This window comes from Salmo salar, chromosome 09 (genome assembly GCF_965601325.2).
Source record: "Salmo salar chromosome 09, fSalSal1, whole genome shotgun sequence".
NCBI classification, from domain to species: Eukaryota; Metazoa; Chordata; class Actinopteri; order Salmoniformes; family Salmonidae; genus Salmo; species Salmo salar.
The window spans coordinates 22,785,955-22,808,022 of record NC_138299.1 but is presented as its reverse complement, the minus strand read 5'-3'; the positions used below and the strand labels follow the sequence as shown (position 1 = coordinate 22,808,022).

At 41.5% G+C, this 22,068-nt stretch overlaps 2 protein-coding genes across 2 annotated transcripts; both read left to right on the top strand.

The window, feature by feature from the left end:
• The first annotated feature begins 10 nt into the window (after window positions 1–10).
• Window positions 11–3,000, top strand: fosaa (Fos proto-oncogene, AP-1 transcription factor subunit a). Its single transcript, XM_014210963.1, has 4 exons — window positions 11–236; window positions 981–1,208; window positions 1,527–1,634; window positions 1,745–3,000. Exons 1-4 carry the CDS (start codon window positions 96–98, stop codon window positions 2,411–2,413), a joined length of 1,146 nt encoding a protein of 381 aa, XP_014066438.1. The 5' UTR covers window positions 11–95; the 3' UTR covers window positions 2,414–3,000.
• Window positions 3,001–3,483: 483 nt separating this feature from the next.
• jdp2a (Jun dimerization protein 2a) lies at window positions 3,484–21,523 on the top strand. Its single transcript, XM_014210874.3, has 4 exons — window positions 3,484–3,650; window positions 13,560–13,777; window positions 20,475–20,579; window positions 20,666–21,523. The coding sequence occupies exons 1-4, from the start codon at window positions 3,563–3,565 to the stop codon at window positions 20,849–20,851; spliced, it is 597 nt and encodes a 198-aa protein (XP_014066349.1). The 5' UTR covers window positions 3,484–3,562; the 3' UTR covers window positions 20,852–21,523.
• The last annotated feature ends 545 nt before the right edge of the window (window positions 21,524–22,068 follow it).

The following is a 22,068-nucleotide window of genomic DNA, read 5'->3' as shown; positions in this document are numbered from 1 at the left end:
CCAGGTATAAACCTGGAATAGAAGCAACTGAAGAAAAACAAAACAATATTTGACGAGCAGGCTAATGATTCTATTCGCTGATGATATTTTAAGACATGTTTCTTAACTCTGACTTCGATTCAATGTCTCGCTGCAGCACAGAATCTCCTGTCGGGGACACCCTGACGTACTATCAGAAGACGCAAGATGACTCTTTCTCCAGATCCTCAGCTTCGCCGTCAGAGAGCAGTGCACAGGTATGAAGGAATCAAGTGGTGATGTCTGTGATGCAATGATAATAATATTCACACGCAACGATGTCAACGACTATTAATTAAAATGTGGTTGACTTTCATCATTTATCATCGTTAATCAATACTCTATTAACATAAATGGGTGTGAAATCAATAATCGGAAATCATTGATTTATTTATCGAGATTGTCAGCATATGGGTGGGTAAGTGGGGTACATGATTTTACCATATTATTCATATTTATGTTATGAATACCTATTTCCTATTCCAAAATCCAAGACTGAAATATTGAAAATGCAATAACACGCCTGTGGATGAAAATTGTGTGTATTATCATTGTCAAGTCCTCAGACCAAATATGTAGCGTGTCCATGCAGCGGTTCATTGAGAAAATAAATCCATTCCGGAGACTTCACAGCATCTCTGCGTCAGTGTTGACGTCAGTAGCAATGATAAAGTCAAATATTGGTTCGGGGAGACTATTTTTAGATGGCTAGAAATATTTTAAGGAAACCCATACATAGTTCATACATGCCATGACAATACAGCATAAAGTCACAGACATCCCCAATACAAATGGGGTAATTTCCTTATGTCTCTGTCATTAGAATAACATGTGTTTAGAATGACTGACTTGTTGTGCAGTAAAATAATTAAGTAAATTGTGATAAAAATCATTAGTGGTAAATTATTAATAACTGTGATAATTATTATTATTAATAACTGTGATAATATATAACTTTGCAGGAGCTCTGCCCAGACATGGATATACCAGCCACTTCATTTGTTCCAACAGTGACTGCAATTTCCACTACCCCAGATTTGCAGTGGATGGTCCAGCCGACTATTATAACATCTGTCTCCCCATCTCTGGGTAGCAAGCAAGCCAATGAAGTGCAGAGCTCTCACCAGGCAACACCCAAAGTGGGCGGGAGCAGGGGAAAAAACACTGGCAGAAAGGGAAAAATCGAACAGGTTGGTTAGCGCTTTTCAGATTGCAAATTAAATGAAACACATTCACTTGTGTGAACATCTAAATCAATCTTAATATCCAACAGTGCAGCAGCATTGCATGCTCCCCACAAGCAGTGTATTTGGCTGTGTGCCGAGCTCAGGCAGTCCATTTATATTCAGGTCACAGTGAGTCTGCAACAACGGTCTATTTTTAGACGCATTGCAGAGAAAGATGCTTTTGCTACTCTAGAAAGGAGGAACTGGCAATGGAAGGCTGAGATTAGGAGATTAAATGGACAGATTATTCAAGGTGCAAGTGTTTTTCTCTGAATCTCACAGCTCTCTCCAGAGGAAGAAGAGAAGAAGAGGGTGAGGAGAGAGAAGAATAAAATGGCTGCAGCCAAGTGTCGCAACAGACGGAGGGAACTCACTGATACACTGCAAGCTGTAAGTTAACCCTTGGACATCATGCTAATCACAGTACCATAATTTGAAACAGTAATCTGTGTTATGATTGTTTACATTTCCTGTGTTCCTCATTTTTGTTTTTTTCAAAGGAGACTGATCAGCTGGAGGAAGACAAAGCAGCTCTGCAGATTGAGATAGCCAATCTCCTCAAAGAGAAAGAGAGGCTAGAAATTGTCCTCGCTACTCATAACCCTGTGTGCCAAATTGCAGAAGACCTGGACTCCATCTTCTTGGAGCCCAGTGGGTCTCCCGAGCTGCCCCCCAGCCCAGAGGGGAGTAAGCTCCATGATGACAGTGCCCAGGAAGCCCCCTCGCTCCAGGACATGGACATTCCCAGTGACCCGTCCACAGCCATCTCTGGGAACTCCAACATCCTACTCTGTGCCAGTGCTGAAGTAAACATCTGCGACCTTGAGCCCTCTTTGGATATGAAGGAGGGGCTCCTGGACAACCTGCTGCCCAGCATGGAGGAGAAAGTCCCTACAGAGACTGCCCGCTCTGTACCAGACATTGACCTGAGCGGTTCCCTTGGGGTTACGGACTGGGAAACCCTGTACAAATCTGTATCTAACGACCTAGAGCCTCTGAGCACTCCTGTTGTGACCTCGACCCCCACCTGTAGCAGCTACCTGACCATTTTCACATTCTCCTGTCCTGAGCTCGACTCCCTTGGAGAGGGGTTTGATGGTCGCAAAAGTGGAGTGGGCAAGGCTGAATCTGTTGATATCCTCAAGTCTCCAACCTTGTTGGCCTTATAATGTAAGCAGAGGGAGTTGATTGGTGGATCACTGCAGTTGGTATCCCCAATTGTAATAAGATATCAGAGACTTGCTGTGGTGTCAGCACTTCAGTTTGAGGATTACATCAATGAAATGTGTTACTTGACTAAGCAAGTATAAACTTCTTCCAGATACAATTGATGTAGCTAAAAGCATGGCTATACATTTTGCAGATGGGGATGAAGTATGTTCTGGTTTTAACGCATGCCGAGGAATTCCAAATAATGTTCATATATGTTTGATCTGGTAAACTGTATTGTGGAATTGACTGTATGGTTTTGTGCTTCAACGGGAATAGTATATCAATAGCAATGAATGTTGTGTTAAAGTAAACATCCATGTTCAGTACTTACATAGATACCTCAATGTCACCCACTGTGATTTGACCTCATTGTTACAATGTTTAGAGTTTTCCATGAAAACATCCAGTGCTATATCTATCAAGATGTAATTTATGATGATTTATTTTTTTACCTCAGATTTGGACTTGTTTGTCAAATAAAAAAAGTTAATGAGCATTGATTGCTTATTGATAAATATTCACATTAAATATTCATTAAAAGTGATGTTGGGTGCTTTTTTGATTGTTAAACATCACACATACCAGCTAGTGTTGCTCCATCAAGTTTCACAATTAATGCATTACATAATTATAGAAAACAATACATTCTATGATCACCTGAATATCTAGAAACAACCCGCAATGAATTTGATCTGGATGCTCCCCTTGTTTGTAGTTTCTCTTAATTATTGTAGAAAAGATCTCTCTCTCTCTCTCTCTCTCTCTCTCTCTCTCTCTGTGTTTCTGTCTCTGGAAAAGAAGGTGAGAGTATTGATATTGTGAATTATTCAAACAAAAATGGCGTTTATAGGCATTAATGGCAGGTGTAAATTACACACGAAATCCCAATTGAGGTGCGTGGGCAGAGGACAGGATCTGTCCTGCTCTGCACTGGGTCAGTGGAGGGGTTTGTTTTCTACTTTCTAGGGGAGGGGCGGATAGGACTTCCCCACTTCTTGCTCCCACTTTGAGCTGTGCTTTTTACATCCCAGTTTACGTCTAGTTGGCATAACTCATTTCCGCATTCCCAAATCCTCCCAGATAGGGATCACTATTTAAACGGGCTGATGCAACGGTTTCCACTTTTTAAAATATACTCTCGACCTTCAGCTGACAAGAAGAAAGGACAACTGTTGCACTCGGGATCAAAGTCAGGTAATACATTTTCGTAGTCGAGAAACATTTATTATACTGGGGCGCCACACTTGAGTTGCGAATGTGTGCAATTCATGAGTTTTTCAGTGGACAATTGTGCACAGTCGTGCAATTGTGTAATCAATCCCGTTCTTTCGTTCACTTTGGATTGGGCAGCAATAGCCTAATTTAAGCATTTATGGAGATTATAAAACGTTCTTCATGAGACATAACTTTACACTCAATGGTGTTCTTCTGTTTAGTATGCACGCTTGCAGACCTACACGTTTATTCATCCCAATAAAGTGGTTCTCTGCAACTTAATTTTTCCTGAACGAACATTTATAATTGATTTAACGTTTCATCACTGCAAAAGTGCAAAAGGCCGTTACATAACATGCATGCCGTACTGAATAATAACTTCTGCTTTGAAATGAGTCATGACTCAAGTGTATCATTATTAACCGATGTTTACTTTTCTTGTTGCTGTGTAAACACGGGCTTTCAGGAGTTTTACAAAAACGTGATGGAATTCTGACAATGTATCAATTTAGTAGGTAGCCTACTACTTACAGTGGACGCTGGATCTATTTTTCTGTCAAATAAAATAGGCTTCTGGTAATAATGTTCATTTCGCAACTAATTCAGCGCTCTGCTAAAGGTTTCTTTATTTTTACACTTCCTGTTTTAGTTTTGAAACTTTCACTGTTGCATATCCAAATCATTGAGTAATGAACACATTTGTATCGTTCTTATTCATATAATACATATTTGTATTTCATTACATTTTCCAATCTGCCTTTATTGGGACAGATTGTTGGCATGAATGGTGAGGTTGCAGGTACACAGTCCTCAATTGAAAACCTCCAAAGGCGTCTATCAAAGCTAGACGTGAGGAACCACTTTGGACCAGATTGACATGAGACATTTAGATTGCGCATAAACCCTGCCTTATTGTTCACCATTCATTCCTTACTTTCACCGGGAGGGAGAAAACATGTTTCTTTGTGAATGCAATGTAACTGCGCTTTACAGGACCACACGGCATTACATTAAGATATACATTTTGTTCATTTGGCAGATGCACTTATCCAGAGCAACTTAGTCAGGGCATTAAAATAAATGACCAAAATGTATTTGTCTCTAATACAAGGGCAACAATAAATCTATTAGATCATTTTCTTAGATATCTGCAATAACTGTGTAACTGCAGTTAGCCGGCACATAAACTGTGCTATGGAGATATTTGTATGATTGTTAATTAAAATTGTCTGCACATTCTTATGGCTTTGTTTATAGACACACATTACAGTTGCATAAAAAAAACATTACGGAGACCTGGTTGTTGAAGTATGTGACTACTGCATAGGCTACTAAAGCTGCCACAAAGGTCATTGTCATCATGTAGCATTGCAACTAACATCATAACAGTACTAGTTTTAACAATACCAGAGGAGTTCCACATATTACTTCCAGGTTTTTGGGCTTGATACTTTTCTTTTGAGGAACTTTAGAACTGAAACAAATTATATGCTGAGACAAAATGATGGACATTTGCTTGTATTTTCTTGATTTAAAAATTGGTTTCAGTCCGGTACAATCAAAATGTGCACCACACAACAAAAATTGAATCACGTTCTGCACATAAGGTGACGCAGGCTAAGACAGGTTTTGCTAAGACATACCAATATCTATTCTGTTAGCTCTCTCTCTCTCCATCTATCCAGGCAAAAGTTTGGACACACTTACTCATTCCAGGGTTTTTCTTTATTTGTACTATTTTCACCGTTGTAGAATAATAGTGAAGGCATAACTATGAAATAACACATGGAATCATGTAGTAACCAAAAAAGTTTTAAACAAATCAAAATATATTTTAGATTCTTCAAAGTAGCCACCCTTTGCCTTAATGATAGCTTTGCACACTCTGAGCATTCTCTCAACCAGCTTCATGAGGAATGCTTTTCCAACGGACTGGAAGGAGTTCCCACATATGCTGAGCACTTGTTGGCTGCTTTACCTTCACTCTGCGGTCCAACTCATCCCAAACCATCTCAATTGGGTTGAGGTTGGGTGATTGTGGAGGCCAGGTCATCTGATGCAGAACTCCATCACTCTCCTTCTTGGTCAAATAGTCCTTACACAGCCTGGAGGTGTGATGGGTCATTGTCCTGTTGAAAAACAAATGATAGTCCTACTAAGCGCTAACCAGATGGGATGGCGTATTGCTGCTGAATGCTGTGGTAGTTATGCTGGTTAAGTTTGCCTTGAATTCAAAATAAATCACAGACAGTGTCACCAGCAAAGCACCCGCACACCATCACTCCACCTCCTCCATGCTTCACGGTGGGAACCACACATGTGGAGATCATCCGTTCACCTACTCTAACAAAGACACGATGGTTGGAACCAAAAATCAGACCAAAGGACAGATTTCTACCGGTCTAATGTCCATTGCTCGTTTTTCTTGGCCCAAGCAAGTCTCTTCTTCTTATTGGTGTCATTTAGTAGTGGTTTCTTGCAGCAATTCGACCATAAAGGCCTGATTCACACAGTCTCCTCTGAACAGTTGATGTTGAGATGTGTCTGTTACTTGAACTTTATTTGGGCTGCAATCTAAGGCTGGTAACTCTAATGAACTTATCCTCTGCAGCAGAGGTAACGCTGAGCCGTTCTTTTCCTGTGGTGGTCCTCATGAGAGCCAGTTTCATCATAGCACTTGATGTTTTTTGCGACTGCACTTGACATTTTCCAAATTGACTGACCATGTCTTGAAGTAATGATGGACTATCATTTCTCCTTGCTTATTTGAGCTGTTCTTGCCGTAATATGGACTTTTTTACCAAATAGGGTTATCTTCTGTATACCACCCCTACCTTGTCACAACACAACTGATTGTCTCAAACGCATTAAGGAAAGAAATTCCACAAATTAACTTTTAAAGGCACAGTTGTTATTTGAAATGCATTCCAGGTGAAGCTGGTTGAGAGAATGCCAAGAGTGTGCAAAGCTATCAAGGCAAAGGGTGGGTACTTTGAAGAATCTAAAATATAACATGTATTTTGATTTAACACTTTTGGTTACTACATGATTCCATATGTGTTATTTAATAGTGTTGATGTCTTCACTATTATTCTACAATGTAGAAAATAGTAAAAATAAAGAAAAACCCTGGAATGAGTAGGTGTGTCCAAACATTTGACTGGTACTGTGTGTGATATATATATATATAGGAGGTGTTGCCAATCCAGTATGGGTTTGAGTTGGTGGATTACTGGATTACAGTAATCCACCAACTCAAACCCAGGATACATTGATACAGGATGTCCTACACTGACCTCTGATCCTACCCAAATAATAGAAAGTACTGAAGGTTTCCTTCAATGTCTATACAGCCTGGGCCTATGCCGTTTAGTCGTACAATGTTGGGTTGCAATTAATGGGAGCCAAGCAAAGTAAGCCAATAACCTCATAACACTCTTTTACTAATTAGAAGTTTTATTAGCCGTATGTACGGGATACACATGGTATTCACCATCCAACAAAATGCTTACTTGCAGGTTCCTTCACAACAAGAATAATCAATAATAAAATATAAAAATACAAACATAAAGTAAACGGCTCAGTACAACAGAATAAACATTTTAGCATAAGTATAATACAGGAAGGCACAATGTTTAGTTCAATATTTACACGTTTTGGGGAAGGGGGGGTTGGGAGGCAAGTGTTTAAGTTGTGCAGCATTTAGCTGTGTGTGTGTGTGTGTGTGTGTGTGTGTGTGTGTGTTAAATTGGTAGAGAGTCAGGTGGTTAGTGTTCAGCAGTCTGATGGCTTGTAGATACCAACAGGCTCAGAGACAGTTTCTATCAGACCTCAAGCTCTGATACCGACTGCCTGATGGTAAGGGAGTGAACAGCTCTTGGCTGGGGTGTGTGGGTTCGTTAATGATGCTGCGGGCCTTCCTCAGGCACCGTTCTGAGTAGATTTCCTTTGATGGGTGGGAACACGGTCCCAGTGATGTACTGGGCCATCTTCATCACAAGCTGGAGGGCCTTGCGGTCGTGGATGGAGCCATTTTCGTACCAGGACGCGTTGCAACCGGTCAGGGCGCTCTCGATGGTGCAGCAGAAGTATATGGTGAGGACCAGGGTGGCATGCGAATTTCTTCAGCTGCCTTAGGAAGTCGAGCCGCTGTTGCACCCTCTTGACAAGAGTGGTGGTGGTGTTGGTCAATGTCATGTCCTCTGATGTGGACGCGGAGGAAATTAAAACTGCTGACTCTCTACTGCAGTCCCGTTGATTTGAGTCAGGTCATGTTCCCTCCTCTGCTTCCTGAAGTCAACAATCAACTCCTTTGTTTTGCTGATGTTGAGGGAGAGGTTGCAAGTTCACTTACCTCCTCCCTATAGGCTGACTTGTTGTTAGTTATCAGGCCTATAATTGTGGTGTCATCAGCAAACTTGATGGAGTTGGTGTCATGCAAAGCCATGCAGTCGTGGGTGAACAGGAAGTACAGCAGAGGACTGAGGAAACATCCCAAGGGGGCCCTTTAAGAGTCAGTGTGGAGGAGGTGTTGCCAATCCTCACAGCCTGTGCTCTGTTCAGGAAGTCCAGCGTCCAGTTGCAGAGGGTGGTGTCCAGACCCAGAGTTTGGTGTTGAGCTTGGAGGGAACAATAGTGTTGAATGCTGTACTGTAGTCAATGAACAGTATTCTCACATAGGTGTTCCTGTTGTCCAGATGTGTTACGGCTGTGTAAATAGCGATGGAAATGGCATCTTATGGCATGCTAACTTCCCAAACAAAGAAAACACTGTTTCTGTTTGTTTTTCCTCATCATTCACTCAGCCATTACTTGAATCGTTGCATATCCTGCTGAGCTCAAGCGATTTATATTTTTAGATATTTTGGAAGGATACTGTACATTCAGAACAAAGGTAAACGCTAATATGATTCTTTACCCAGGTTGTACCCCAGGGGTGTTATTTAGTTGGTGTTGTGAGTATTTGCTCCTGTGCCTGTAAGTCCATTTCAGTCCATAATGTGGTGGGAAATGTGAAATCAGACAGTGGTCTTGTCTGCAGCATGCAACAGGCTCTGATATCCTTGGGAGAGTTGTGGTATCTAGCTGTTGTTCTTGGCTACCTCTCTCTACGCACATTCTCTTTGATTTTAGAGCAGGTTGATTTTCATGGCAACCTTGGCATTGAATAGTAGCAAAATAATGAATGGCTGATGCAAGCTTACAAATGAGTGAGGCAAAATTTTGTAGAGTCAAGCAGTTAATTTAAAATGCTTTTTCTGAAACAAACTATATTGAGACACTGTTAAGTGAGCTACAGTGTAACCTAAACTCAGCAAAAAAAGAAACGGCCCTTTTTCAGGACCCTGTCTTTCAAAGATAATTCGTAAAAATCCAAATAACTTCACAGATCTTCATTGTAAAGGGTTTAAACACTGTTTCCCATGCTTGTTCAATGAACCATAAACAATTAATGAACATGCACCTGTGGAACGGTCGTTAAATCAAATCAAATTTATATAGCCCTTCTTACATCAGCTGATATATCAAAGTGCTTTACAGAAACCCAGCCTAAAACCCCAAACAGCAAGCAGATCAGGTGTAGAAGCACGGTGGCTAGGAAAAACTCCCTAGAAAGGCCTAGAAAAACCTAGGAAGAAACCTAGAGAGGAACCAGGCTATGAGGGGTGGCCAGTCCTCTTCTGGCTGTGCCGGGTGGAGATTATAATAGAACATGGCCAAGATGTTCAAATGTTCATAAATGACCAGCATGGTCAAATAATAGTAATCACAGTGAACAGGTCAGGGTTCCATAGCCGCAGGCAGAACAGTTGAAACTGAAGCAGCAGCACGGCCAGGTGGACTGGGGACTACAAGGAGTCATCATGCCAGGTAGTCCTGAGGCATGGTCCTAGGGCTCAGGTCCTCCGAGAGAAAGAAAGAGAATTAAAGAGAGCATACTTAAATTCACACAGGACACCGGAAAAGACAGGAGAAATACTCCAGATATAAGACTTACCCTAGCCCCCCGACACATAAACGACTGCATCATAAATACTGGAGGCTGAGACAGGAGGGGTCAGGAGACACTGTGGCCCCATCCGATGATACCCCCGGACAGGGCCAAACAGGCAGGATATAACCCCACCCACTTTGCCAAAGCACAGTCCCCACACCACCACATCATTAAGACACTAACAGCGTACAGACAGTAGGCAATTAAGGTCACAGTTATGAAAACTTAGGACACTAAAGAGGCCTTTCTACTGACTCTGAAAAACACCAAAAGAAAGATGCCTAGGGTCCCTGCTCATCTGCATGAACGTGCCTTAGGCATGCTGCAAGGAGGCATGAGGACTGCAGATGTGGCCAGGGCAAAAAATTGCAATGTCCGTACTGTGAGACGCCAAAGACAGCGCTATATGGAGACAGGACGGACAGCTGATCGTCCTCGCAGTGGTAGACCACGTGTAACAGCACCTTCACAGGATCGGTACATCCGAACATCACACCTGTGGGACAGGTACAGGATGGCAGCAACAACTGCCCGAGTTACACCAGGAATGCACAATCCCTCCATCAGTGCTCAGACTGTCCACAATAGGCTGAGAGAGGCTGGACTGAGGGCTTGTAGGCCTGTTGTAAGGCAGGTCCTCAGCAGACATCACCGGCAACAACGTCGCCAATGGGCACAAACCCACCGTTGCTGGACCAGACAGGACTGGCAAAAAGTGCTCTTCACTGACTAGTTGCGGTTTTGTCTCACCAGGGGTGATGGTAGGATTCGCATTTATCGTCGAAGGAATGAGCGTTACACCGAGACCTGTAATTTGGAGCGGGATCGATTTGGAGGTGGAGGGTCCGTCATGGTCTGGGGTGGTGTGTCACAGCATCATTGGACTGAGCTTGTTGTCATTGCAGGCAATCTCAACGCTGTGTGTTACAGGGAAGACATCCTCCTCCCTCATGTGGGACCCTTCCTGCAGGCTCATCCTGACATGACCCTCCAGCATGACAATACCACCAGCTATACTGCTCGATCTGTGCGTGATTTCCTGCAAGACAGGAATGTCAGTGTTCTGCCATGGCCAGCGACGAGCCCGGATCTCAATCCCATTGAGCACGTCTGGGACCTGTTGGATCGGAGGGTGAGGGCTAGGACCATTCCCCCCAAAAATGTCTGGGAACTTGCAGGTGCCTTGTTGGAAGAGTGGGGTAGCATCTCACAACAAGAACTGGCAAATCTGGTGCAGTCCCTGAGGAGGAGATGCATTGCAGTACTTAATGCAGCTGGTGGCCACACCATATATTGACTTACTTTTGATTTTGACCCTCCCCTTTGTTCAGGGACACATTATTCCATTTCTGTTAGTCACATGTCTGTGGAACTTGTTCAGTTTGTCTCAGTTGTTGAATCTTGTTATGTTCATACAAATATTTACAGATGTTAAGTTTGCTGAAAATAAACGCAGTTGACAGTGAGAGGATGTTTCTTCTTTTGCTGAGTTTATATACTATACCCTATCTGTCATCCTACCAAATTAATTACTTGCTACTTAAGGCAGATGTCCTTGCAAAACTTAGTGCATTCGGAAAGTATTCAGACTCCTAGACTCTTTCCAAATTTTGTTACGTTTCAGCCTTATTCTAAAACTGATTAAGTCGTTTTTTCCCCTTTTCCCCCTACACACAATTACCCCATAATATCAAATCAAAAACAGGTTTTTAGACATTTGCAAATGTATTGAAAAAAAAGAGATATGTGATATAAGTATTCAGACCCTTTACTCAGTACTTTGTTGAAGCACCTTTGGCAGCGATTACAGCCTCAAGTCTTCTTTGGTATGACGCTACAAGCTTGGCACAGCTGTATTTGGGGAGTTTCTCCCATTCTTCGCTGCAGATCCTCAAGCTATGTCATATTGGATGGGGAGATTCAGGTCTCCAGTCCTGGCTCTGTCTGGGTCACTCAAGGACATTCAGAGACTTGTCCCGAAGCCACTCCTGCGTTGTCTTGGCTGTGTGCTTAGGGTCATTGTCCTGTTGGAAGGTGAACCTTTGCCCCAGTTTGAGGTCCTGAGCACTCTGGAGTAGGTTTTCATCAAGGATCTCTCTGTACTTTGCTCCGTTCATCTTTCCCTTGATCCTGACTAGTCTCCCAGTCCATGCTGCTGAAAACATCCCCACAGCAGGATGCTGCCACCACCATGCTTCACCTTAGGGATGTTGCCAGGTTTCCTCCAGATGTGACACTTGGCATTCAGGCCAAATAGTTCAATCATGGTTTCATCAGACCAGAGAATCTTGTTTCGAATGGTCTGAGAGTCTCTGTTAGGTGCCTTTTGGCAAACTCCAAGCAGACTGTCATGTGCCCTTTACTGAGGAGTGGCTTCCGTCTGGCCACTCTACCATAAAGACCTGATTGGTGAAGTGCTGCAGAGATGGTTGTCCTTCTGGAAGGTTCTCCCATCTCCACAGAGGAACTCTGGAGCTCTGTCAGAGTGATCATTGGGTTCTTGGTCACCTCCCTGACCAAGGCCTTTCTCCCCTGATTGCTCAGTTTGGCCGGGCAGCCAGTTCTAGGAAGAGTCTTGGGAGTTCCAAACTTCTTCCATTTAAGAATGATGGAGGCCACTGTGTTCTTGGTCCTTCAATGCTGCTGAAATTTGTTGGAACCCTTCTCCAGATCTGTGCCTCGACACAATCATGTCTTGGAGCTCTACGGACAATTCCTTTGACCTCATGGCTTGGTTTTTGCTCTGTCAACTCTGGGACCTTATCTAGACAGGCGTGTGCCTTTCCAAATCATGTCCAGTCAATTGAATTTACCACAGGTGGACTCCAATCAAGTTGTAAACATCTCAAGGACGATCAATGGAAACAGGATGCACCTGAGCTCAATTTCAAGTCTCATAGCAAAGGGTCTCAATACTTATGTAAATAAGGTATTTCTGTTTTTTTGTTATACATTTGCAGAAATTTCAAAAAATCTGTTTTCGCTTTGGTATTATAGGGTATTGTGTGTTGATTACTGATTTTTTAAAATGTATTTAATCCATTTTAGATTAAGGCTGTAATGTAACAAAATGTGGAAAAAGTGAAGAGGTCTGAATACTTTCCGAATGCACTGTATATCACTACAGTTATAAACAAAACAGATTTACAAGCAAGACGCTGATGAACAAGTATGACACCATAGCTCTTGGATAGTGTCAGTTTAGTCAGACAAAATAGGAGGAGAAGGGATAGAGGAAGGGCCTTTATCAGAGGACCAGGGTTGGCCACATTGTCCTGAGATCCTCCAGCCACATTCCACTTCCCTGACATGGAGAAAAGGCTCATATGGAGGAAAACATGGGAAATGGGTGTTTGTTGGCAATGGCAGTCTGTAGCTCTCCTTGGGATAAAGTGGAACGTGTCTGAGTCTACTTTTGTGCAGGGTTGTGTGCCTCTCTTGGCCTCCTTGGGAATAAAAAAACAAAAAACCCACATAGATCCTTGCCAAGACCTCTGTAAATGGGAGTATACATACATTCCAGAAAAAAGAGATGAAATAATAAAATGGCCTAATGGGAGACAGCCTCGGCCTCCTGCTCTGCAACAGGCCAACATTTCATTAGAGAAGGCTGCCAGGGAGACCAGGTGCACCCGTGGAAATGACTCCTTTAAGCCCTTTAGCAGACTGAAATGAAAGTAAACCAATTATCTGTCTACTATACCAAAACTAGAAGCAGGTTTGAAATGTGAATATTTTGGGTAAAATGTATTCAGATCTTTTACTCTGGTACAGCTGCAAAATGTTGCGAAATATTCAGAACATGGGGACAAGGTGGTGAATTGTACATCTCAATCCATGTCTTTTGATTTTCTTAATTTATTTTCCTGCCTTTTTGTCCCTGTTCCTATCAGCTGTGGTCACGGCTGGGTCTTATATGATGCCGGGACCAATCCCAGATCCTCGGATGACAGCCGGCTCATTGCCCAGCCTGGGTCCCCTGGCAGGGATCCCCTACACTACACTGACTGACCAGCTCAAATACGCCAACCTCCGGGAACTGGGGGCCATGCTCTCTCCACTGCACTTCCTGGGCAAGCTAGGGAAGAGGCCCCTAACCATCAAAACAGAGGTGAGAATGAAAGTTTTGCTTTGGTTCTTGAAGATGTTGTGAGAATTTGAAATTCAGATATCTTTCAGGTAATTTTACTGTTTAAGACTGTCAGTTTTTTTCCCCCCTAACTTTTCTAACCATCACAGAAGTTTGAGTTTGAAATAAAATCTAAAGGTCCAATGCAGCCTTTTATCACAATATCAAATCATTTCTACATAACAATTATGTACCATACTGTGATTGTTTTCAATTAAAATGGTCAAAAAGAAACAAATAGCCTCTTTTAGCAAAGAGCAACTTATCAAGCAAGAATTTTGCAAGGACTGTCTGTGAGTGGTCTGATTGGGGCGGGGAAAACGGAAAACTATCTGATATTTGCGTAGAGGTTTGGAACTATTTTTCTTATTGGTCTATTAACTAATTTACTGCCTGGTGAATACACCAAGCAGTAGTGATGGGTAACCAATGCCATTGGGGCTTTCACTAAATTGTGCCGAAAAACAGTTAATTACTCTGAACTTTTAACACAGTGCACATTAGAGACATCTACTGGTCAGGAATACATATCAGCATGGGTGTTGTTTATATAAAACTGTTTTCCCATTGCCTCTATAAAATGTCTTGGGGCAATGGCTAGGCGTGAGCGTTGGTAAACAACATTTAGTTAGAATGTTGGGTTCACATCCTACTTACAGTACCCTTTTTGCCCTGTTTATTTATTTATTTAATTTTTTACTGTGCATCCATGGTTAGTGCTTTAACCAAAATGTCGGTTATTTTTCGGGTTTTAAACAACTTATTGACTGACTTCGGTTCAATTATTTGAATTCCATTTAGTTCTTTTTTTTCTTCTTCTTTGAACTCAATGTGCACATTGCTCTAGAAATAAATCCAATCCAGTTTGAACTGTACGATGTAGTAAGGAGTTGTAGTTTCCAACAGGCCAATATTCTACATAGTTTAGTGCATTAAACTGTGGTAATTAACTACAATGACCATAATCCATAACGCATCTACTTGGTCTGTGTATCATTTATGACTGCTATGGAAGAGACAAGAATTTGCAATCGTGAGGAGATATAGAGAGCAGCTGATGCTTCTCGAGGTATCTTTACCTGAAAATGCATGATCAAAGTGATTGATAGTTGGTATTCAGCAGTCATAAAAGTATGCATTATTTACTTTGAAGAACTACAAAATAGTGATTTTTGTCAGACAGCACAGGCAGCAGCTCTACAGAGATGAGATGATGACTTGCTTAAAATGAAATAATAGTAATCAAATAAAATACACAACTGAAATATTTGATTAAAGTCAATAAATTATAGTTAGTATGTGATAAACAGTAATGGGCAATCATGGAACTTTTATTAATTGTTTTATTCTGTGTTACAGCATTCAACCCAAATAATTGAAACCGAAAACAGTAATTATTTTTAAAATAATTTTATCGAAACACCAGCATCCCGGAGTCGCCTCTTCACTGTTGACGTTGAGACTGGTGTTTTGCAGGTACTATTTAATGAAGCTGCCAGTTGAGGACTTGTGAGGCGTCTGTTTCTCAAACTAGACACTAATGTACTTGTCCTCTTTCTCAGTTGTGCACCGGGGCCTCCCACTCTTCTTTCTATTCTGGTTAGAGACAGTTTGTGCTGTGCTGTGAAGGGGTAGGCCATTTTGAGCCTGTAATCGACACTGTAATCAACACTGTCTAAACTGTATTTCTGATCAATTTGATGTTATTTTAATGGATGAAAAATTTGCTTTTCTTTCAAAAACAAGGACATTTCTAAGTATCCCCAAACTATTGAACGGGTATGTAATATATATATATTTTTTTTTTACAATGGAGCCACAGTCTTTTGTATGATTTAGGATGTTAAATAAAAATCGGAACAGCCTATGCTTATCAAAACTCATGATTTAAAAGTTAGAAATACAATGTAACCAGTGTTTCAAAGAAAATAGAAGAAAAAAAAGAACATCCAAACAGGGATTCGTTCCTGTGCCTCAAGACCATAGACTCAGTTGCTGCTGCTGTACAGGCAGAACCACCTGTCATGGGAGAACTGGAGAAGAATGTTTATATTAACCCTGTAAATGGTGCCCAGCAGAGCTCAATGTTTTGGAAGCCACAGCGGGATCCACTGAGGGAGGGATCAAACTAAGCTTTGTACATAATTTATTACGTGGTAACTGCTTGTCAACATTGCTTTGGGTTTGAATTAAACTTTTTCAACTAACTTTTTCCAAATAAAAAAAAACTTTGGATACATAATTTGATAATAACACCAATAACAACTACAAGAGCTGTTTAATTTACAATCACTGAGAAAGACAATTCTAAATTGGCACTCAAGATTCAATGGTGTGCTACAATTTCAGAATAGATTATTCTACCTTATGGTGCTACGCCCTGAGCTACAGTAGCTTTCCACCTGCTAAGAAGGTGAAATGTCTAGATAAAAACAAAAAGCTGCCAGCAGTGATGGGCTCTCTGTTACGACACCTGTCAGATGCTAGTGTGACCACCAACGCTTCCAATGTCATCATCACGTGGTATTGTTACTTTGATACAAGCATCGATATGTTGTGTCGAATCAGTAGTGCTATCAACCGTCCCATCACTACCAAGCAGGTAAAAACTCCAACCCACCAAAGCAGGCTGAAATGTATTTTCGAACAGCTCTTATGCTTAAATTGCATTTTCAGAATTTCACAATATTATTCCAACATCGTAGTGTGGAAATACATACCAGTGGTGGTTAGTGCTGTTTATGATGGAGGACAAAATAAATGTTTCATGAGCATGGTCTTATTTCTGTTACAGAATATTGGATGACTGTCATTCATATTCCGTTCACCCAGTTCAGGCTACTACATGATAGTCAAATGTTCCCTATAGCCATCATGAGTTTGCTAAAACTTAGCATATGAATGAAAGTTTACAATGTAGGTGCATACAGGTTGAGAGAAATTTGAGGTGACAGTGACACATGGATAGTGACATTCAATACCGCCTTGCACACTCTTGCCTACATCTAGCTTATCTAGGGTGTAATCATTAGTCCAACAGTTCCAAACAAGAGGACAAATTCTATTGGACAAATTCAGGTATTTTTATCTCCGTTTCGTTTGCTTCCGTTTTAAGAAACGTTTTTCAACAGAATTGGCAGAGTGAATACACCCCTGATCATGGGTAAACACCATGTTGTATTCCTTCTCGCCTCTATGCACGCTTCTCCTCTCACCTTTTTCCCTTCCTTTGTGGACTTCAATGCACAACACATCAGCTGTATGTGACCAGGCTAAAAAAAACTCCTACAATCATGCAGTAACATTAATGTTTAGTCAGTAGGCAGTTACACCGACGGGCTCTGGTGCCAATAAATTAATAAAACCAAAAGCTTACCTTGACATGGACGAGTTCCAATGTTGTTGGATAGTCATAGCCAGCTAACGTTAGCTAACATAGTATCCCTCTGTTTGAGCCTGGTGATTGAGTAGGCTAAACTAGCCAGCTGCATTTGCTAGCTAAGTGAACCTGAAAGTGAAAAATGACACTCTCCTCTTTCTTCTCTTTCATTTTTGAAAATATTCATTTGTTAACCTGTTAAACTATTGTCTTTCTCTCTCTGAGTCAATTACTCACCCCATTTTATGCACTGCAGTGCTAGCTAGCTGTAGCTTATGCTTTCAGTACTAGATTAATTATCTGATCCTTTGATTGGGTGGACAACATGAGTTCATGCTGCAAGAGCTCTGATAGGTTGGAGGACGTCCTCCGGAAGCTGTCATAATTACGGTTTAAATCTATGGAAGGGGGTGAGAACCAAGAGCCTCCCAGGTTTTGTATTGAAGTCAATATACCAAGAGAAGGAGGGAAGCTAGCTGTCCTCCGGCTACACCACGGTGCTACCCTACAGAATGCTGCTGAGGCTACTGTAGACCTTCATCGCAAAACAGTGTGTTTTAATCAATTATTTGGTGAAATGTGAATCTATTAACTATAGTTTTGTCTAAATCTTTTAAATTTATTTTTATGAAGTTCACTGAGGAGGATGGTCCTCCCCTTCCTCCTCTGAGGAGCCTCCGCTGACATGCATGCATGCATACAGTACCAGTCAAATGTTTGGACACACCTACTCATTCCAGGGTTTTTCTTTATTATTATTATTTTCTACATTGTAGAATAATAGTGAAGACATCAAAACTATGAAATGACACATATGGAATCATGTACTAACCAAACAAGTTTTCAACATATCAAAATATATTTGAGATTCTTCAAAGTAGCCACCCTTTGCCTTGATGACAGCTTTGCACACTCTTGACCTTCTCTCAACCAGCTTCACAAGGTAGTCACTTGGAATGCATTTCAAATTCAAGTGAATTTGTGGAATATCTTACCTTAATGCGTTTGAGCCAATCAGTTGTGTTGTGTCAAGGTAGGGGTGTTAGCCCTATTTGGTAAAATACCAAGTCCATATTATGGCAAGAACAGCTCAAATAAGCAAAGAAAAAACGACAGTCCATCATTACTTTAAGACATGAAGGTCAGTCAATCCGGAAAATTTCAAGAACTTTCAAAATTTCGTCTAGTTCAGTCGCAAAAACCATCAAGCGCTATGATGAAACTGGCTCTCATGAGGACCACCACATGAAAGGAAGATCCAGAGTTACTTCTGCTGCAGAGGATAAGTTCATTGGTTACCAGACTCAGAATTCGGCAGTTAACTGCACCTCAGATTGCAGCCCAAATAAATGCTTCACAGAGTTCAAGTAACAGAAACATCTCAACATGAACTGTTCAGAGGAGACTGCATGAATCAGACCTTCATGGTTGAATTGCTACAAAGAAACCCCTACTAAAGGACATCAATAATAAGAGGCTTGCTTGCGCCAAGAAACAGGAGCAATGCACATTAGACCATGGAAATCTGTCCTTTGGTCTGATCAGTCCAAATTTGAGATTTTTGGTTACAACTGCCGTGTCTTTGTGAGACGCAGAGTATGTGTGGTTCCCACCGTGAAGCGTGGAGGAGGAGGTGTGGGGGTGTTTTGCTGGTGACGCTGTCAGTGATTTATTTAGAATTCAAGGCACACTTAACCAGCATGGCTACCACAGCATTCTGCAGCGATACGCCAGCCCATCTGGTTTGCACTTAGTCCCACTATCATTTGTTTTTCAACAGGACAATGACCCGACACATCTCCAGGCTGTGTAAGGGCTATTTGACCAAGAAGGAGAGTGATGGAGTGCTGCATCAGATGACCTGGCCTCCACAATCACCCGACCTCAACCAAATTGAGATGGTTTGGGATGAGTTGGACCGCAAAGTGAAGGAAAAGCAGCCAACAAGTGCTCCGCATATGTGGGAACTCCTTCAAGACTGTTGGAAAAGCATTCCTCAGGAAGCTGGTTGAGAGAATTTTTATTTAAAAAAAAAATATATATCTATCTATATCTATCTATATATCTATATCACCTTTATTTAACCAGGTAGGCTAGTTGAGAAGAAGTTCTCATTTACAACTGCGGCCTGGCCAAGATAAAGCAAAGCAGTGTGACACAGACAACACAGAGTTACACATGGAATAAACAAGTCAATGACACAGTAGAAAAAAAAGAAAGTCTATATACAGTGTGTGCAAAAGGCATGAGGAGGTAGGCAATAAATAGGCCAAAGTAGCGAAGAATTACAATTTCGCAGATTAACACTGGAGTGATAAATGAGCAGATGATGATGTGCAAGTAGAGATACTGGTGTGCAAAAGAGCAGAAAAGTAAATTAAAACAGTATGGGGATGAGGTAGGTAGATTGGGTGGGCTATTTACAGATGGACTATGTACAGCTGCAGCGACCGGTTAGCTGCTCAGATAGCTGATGTTTAAAGTTGGTGAGGGAAATAAAAGTCTCCAGCTTCAGCGATTTTTGCAATTCGTTCCAGTCACTGGCAGCAGAGAACTGGAAGGAAAGGCGGCCAAATGAGGTGTTGGCTTTGGGATTGACCAGTGTGATATACCTGCTGGAGTGCGTGCTACGGGTGGGTGTTATCGTGACCAGTGAGCTGAGATAAGGCGGAGCTTTACCTAGCATAGACTTATAGATGACCTGGAGCCAGTGGGTCTGGCCACGAATATGTAGTGAGGGCCAGCCGACTAGAACATACAGGTCGCAGTGGTGGGTGGTATAAGGCGCTTTGGTAACAAAACGGATGGCACTGTGATAGACTGCATCCAATTTGCTCAGTAGATTATTGGAAGCTATTTTGTAGATGACATCGCCGAAGTCGAAGATCGGCAGGATAGTCAGTTTTACTAGGGTAAGTTTGGCAGCGTGAGTGAAGGAGGCTTTGTTGCCAAGGGTGTCCAAAGCTGTCGTCAAGGCAAAGGGTGGATACTTTGAAGAATCTCAAATCTATTTTGATTTGTTTAAAACTTGTTTGGTTACTACATGATTCCATATGTGTTATTTCATAGTTTTGATGTCTTTACTATTTTTCTACAATGTTTGGGTGTGTGTCACAGAATATCATGTTTTTGATTGCACTGGGCCTTTAATGTTGACCAATAGCATCACCTGTTGGACAGAATTATCATTAAAACAAGTAACCCGCTTTTAGATTGTTTCCTGCAGTTGAACCATAATTGCGGGGTCCATTTTCCACCCTGTTCGGTTTTAAAATATGTTTGCATTTCCCTTTAATGTAGAGAGATGAGGAAGAAGACAGGAGGAAACGAAGGAGAGAGAAAAACAAAGTAGCAGCAGCACGCTGTAGAAACAAAAAAAAGGAGAGGACAGACTATCTACAAAGGGTGATTTTTTTTTTTTTAATGAAATGTGAAATAATTCTCCAGTTTTCTAGGAATAAGTAATGATCTTCCTGCCCCCTCTGTCTCAGGAATCGGAGAGACTAGAGGTGATGAACTCTGAACTCAAAGCTCAGATTGAGGAGCTGAAGCATGAGCGGCAGCAGCTGATCATCATGTTGAATCGCCACCGCCCAACGTGCATAGTCAGGACGGACAGCGTCAAGACCCCTGAGAGTGAAGCCAACCCCCTGCTGGAGCAACTGGAGGGCAAGTGATGTCTCAGGACTCAGAGCTGAAGAGCAGGGTGTTGTTACAGTTTACAGTGAAGCCCCACTCCGGCCAACTAGCAGCACTTCGGTATCTCTGGGTTCTTGGCTTAGAGGCAAACCAGCTAAGCACACCTGCCTGGAGCCAGAGAGCCTTTAAACACAAACATGACCCAATGTGACTGGACTTTGTGCTGGCAGTTAAACACATTTATTTTGATGTTTTGTTATTGTTTCCATTCAGGTCCCCATAGCCTCAGCCACTATCACTGTAAATAAATAAATACATGGCTAAATGCAGCTTGGTGAGAAATACTACCACTCCTGGGCAAGGTGACAGATCTCTCAGGCCCCTAGGCACAGTCAGAACTTGTCCTATGTTTGTTTTTAATTATGTGTACTGGTTATGAACTAGTAGGGTTTTTGAATATATTTTTTTCTCTGTATTACAGTATGTCCTGATGGCAGACCGGTTGAAACGTTTTATTTTTGTTGGCGCAGGCGTCATATATGCACATAGCCTATGTATGGACTGTTTACATTGTAGTTGGTCTGCTATTACTTCCAAATATGGTTCTTATTTTTAAACTTACTGTATATTATATCATATAGACACCTATAAGCTATCACAAAAGGTGATACATTTTGTATTTCTGTTAAATAAATACATAGGTTCTTTTCTCCTTGGCTTTTGTTATGGTTTAGAACAGTGAACGTCTTTTCAAGTGGTCATTTAATCCGTGAGATGAATAATGCCATTACACAAATCCTAATTGTAAACGATATCATACCCTGGCACCACTACAAAATTACTATAAGTCCATGTAAATACAGCTGATGATTTGTCTATAAGGTTATTTAAATCAGCTGCTTGATTTGATCACTCTTCTCATTCATTTGTTTACAGGGTCAATTTTGTGCAACACTGCCATCTGATGGCAGATATTCATATAGGTGCACAGATTTTGACATGGGAGGCTATATGGACCATAGAGTAGACGTTAAAACCAGATATGGACACGCCTGGTTCCCAAATTGATTACCTATTATTAAAAAAAAAAAAAAAAATGTAACCTTTATTTAACCAGGTAGGCTAGTTGAGAACAAGTTCTCATTTACAACTGCGACCTGGCCAAGATAAAGCAAAGCAGTGCGACACAAACAACAACACAGAGTTACACATGGAATAAACAAAACATACAGTCAATAACACAACAGAAAAAAAG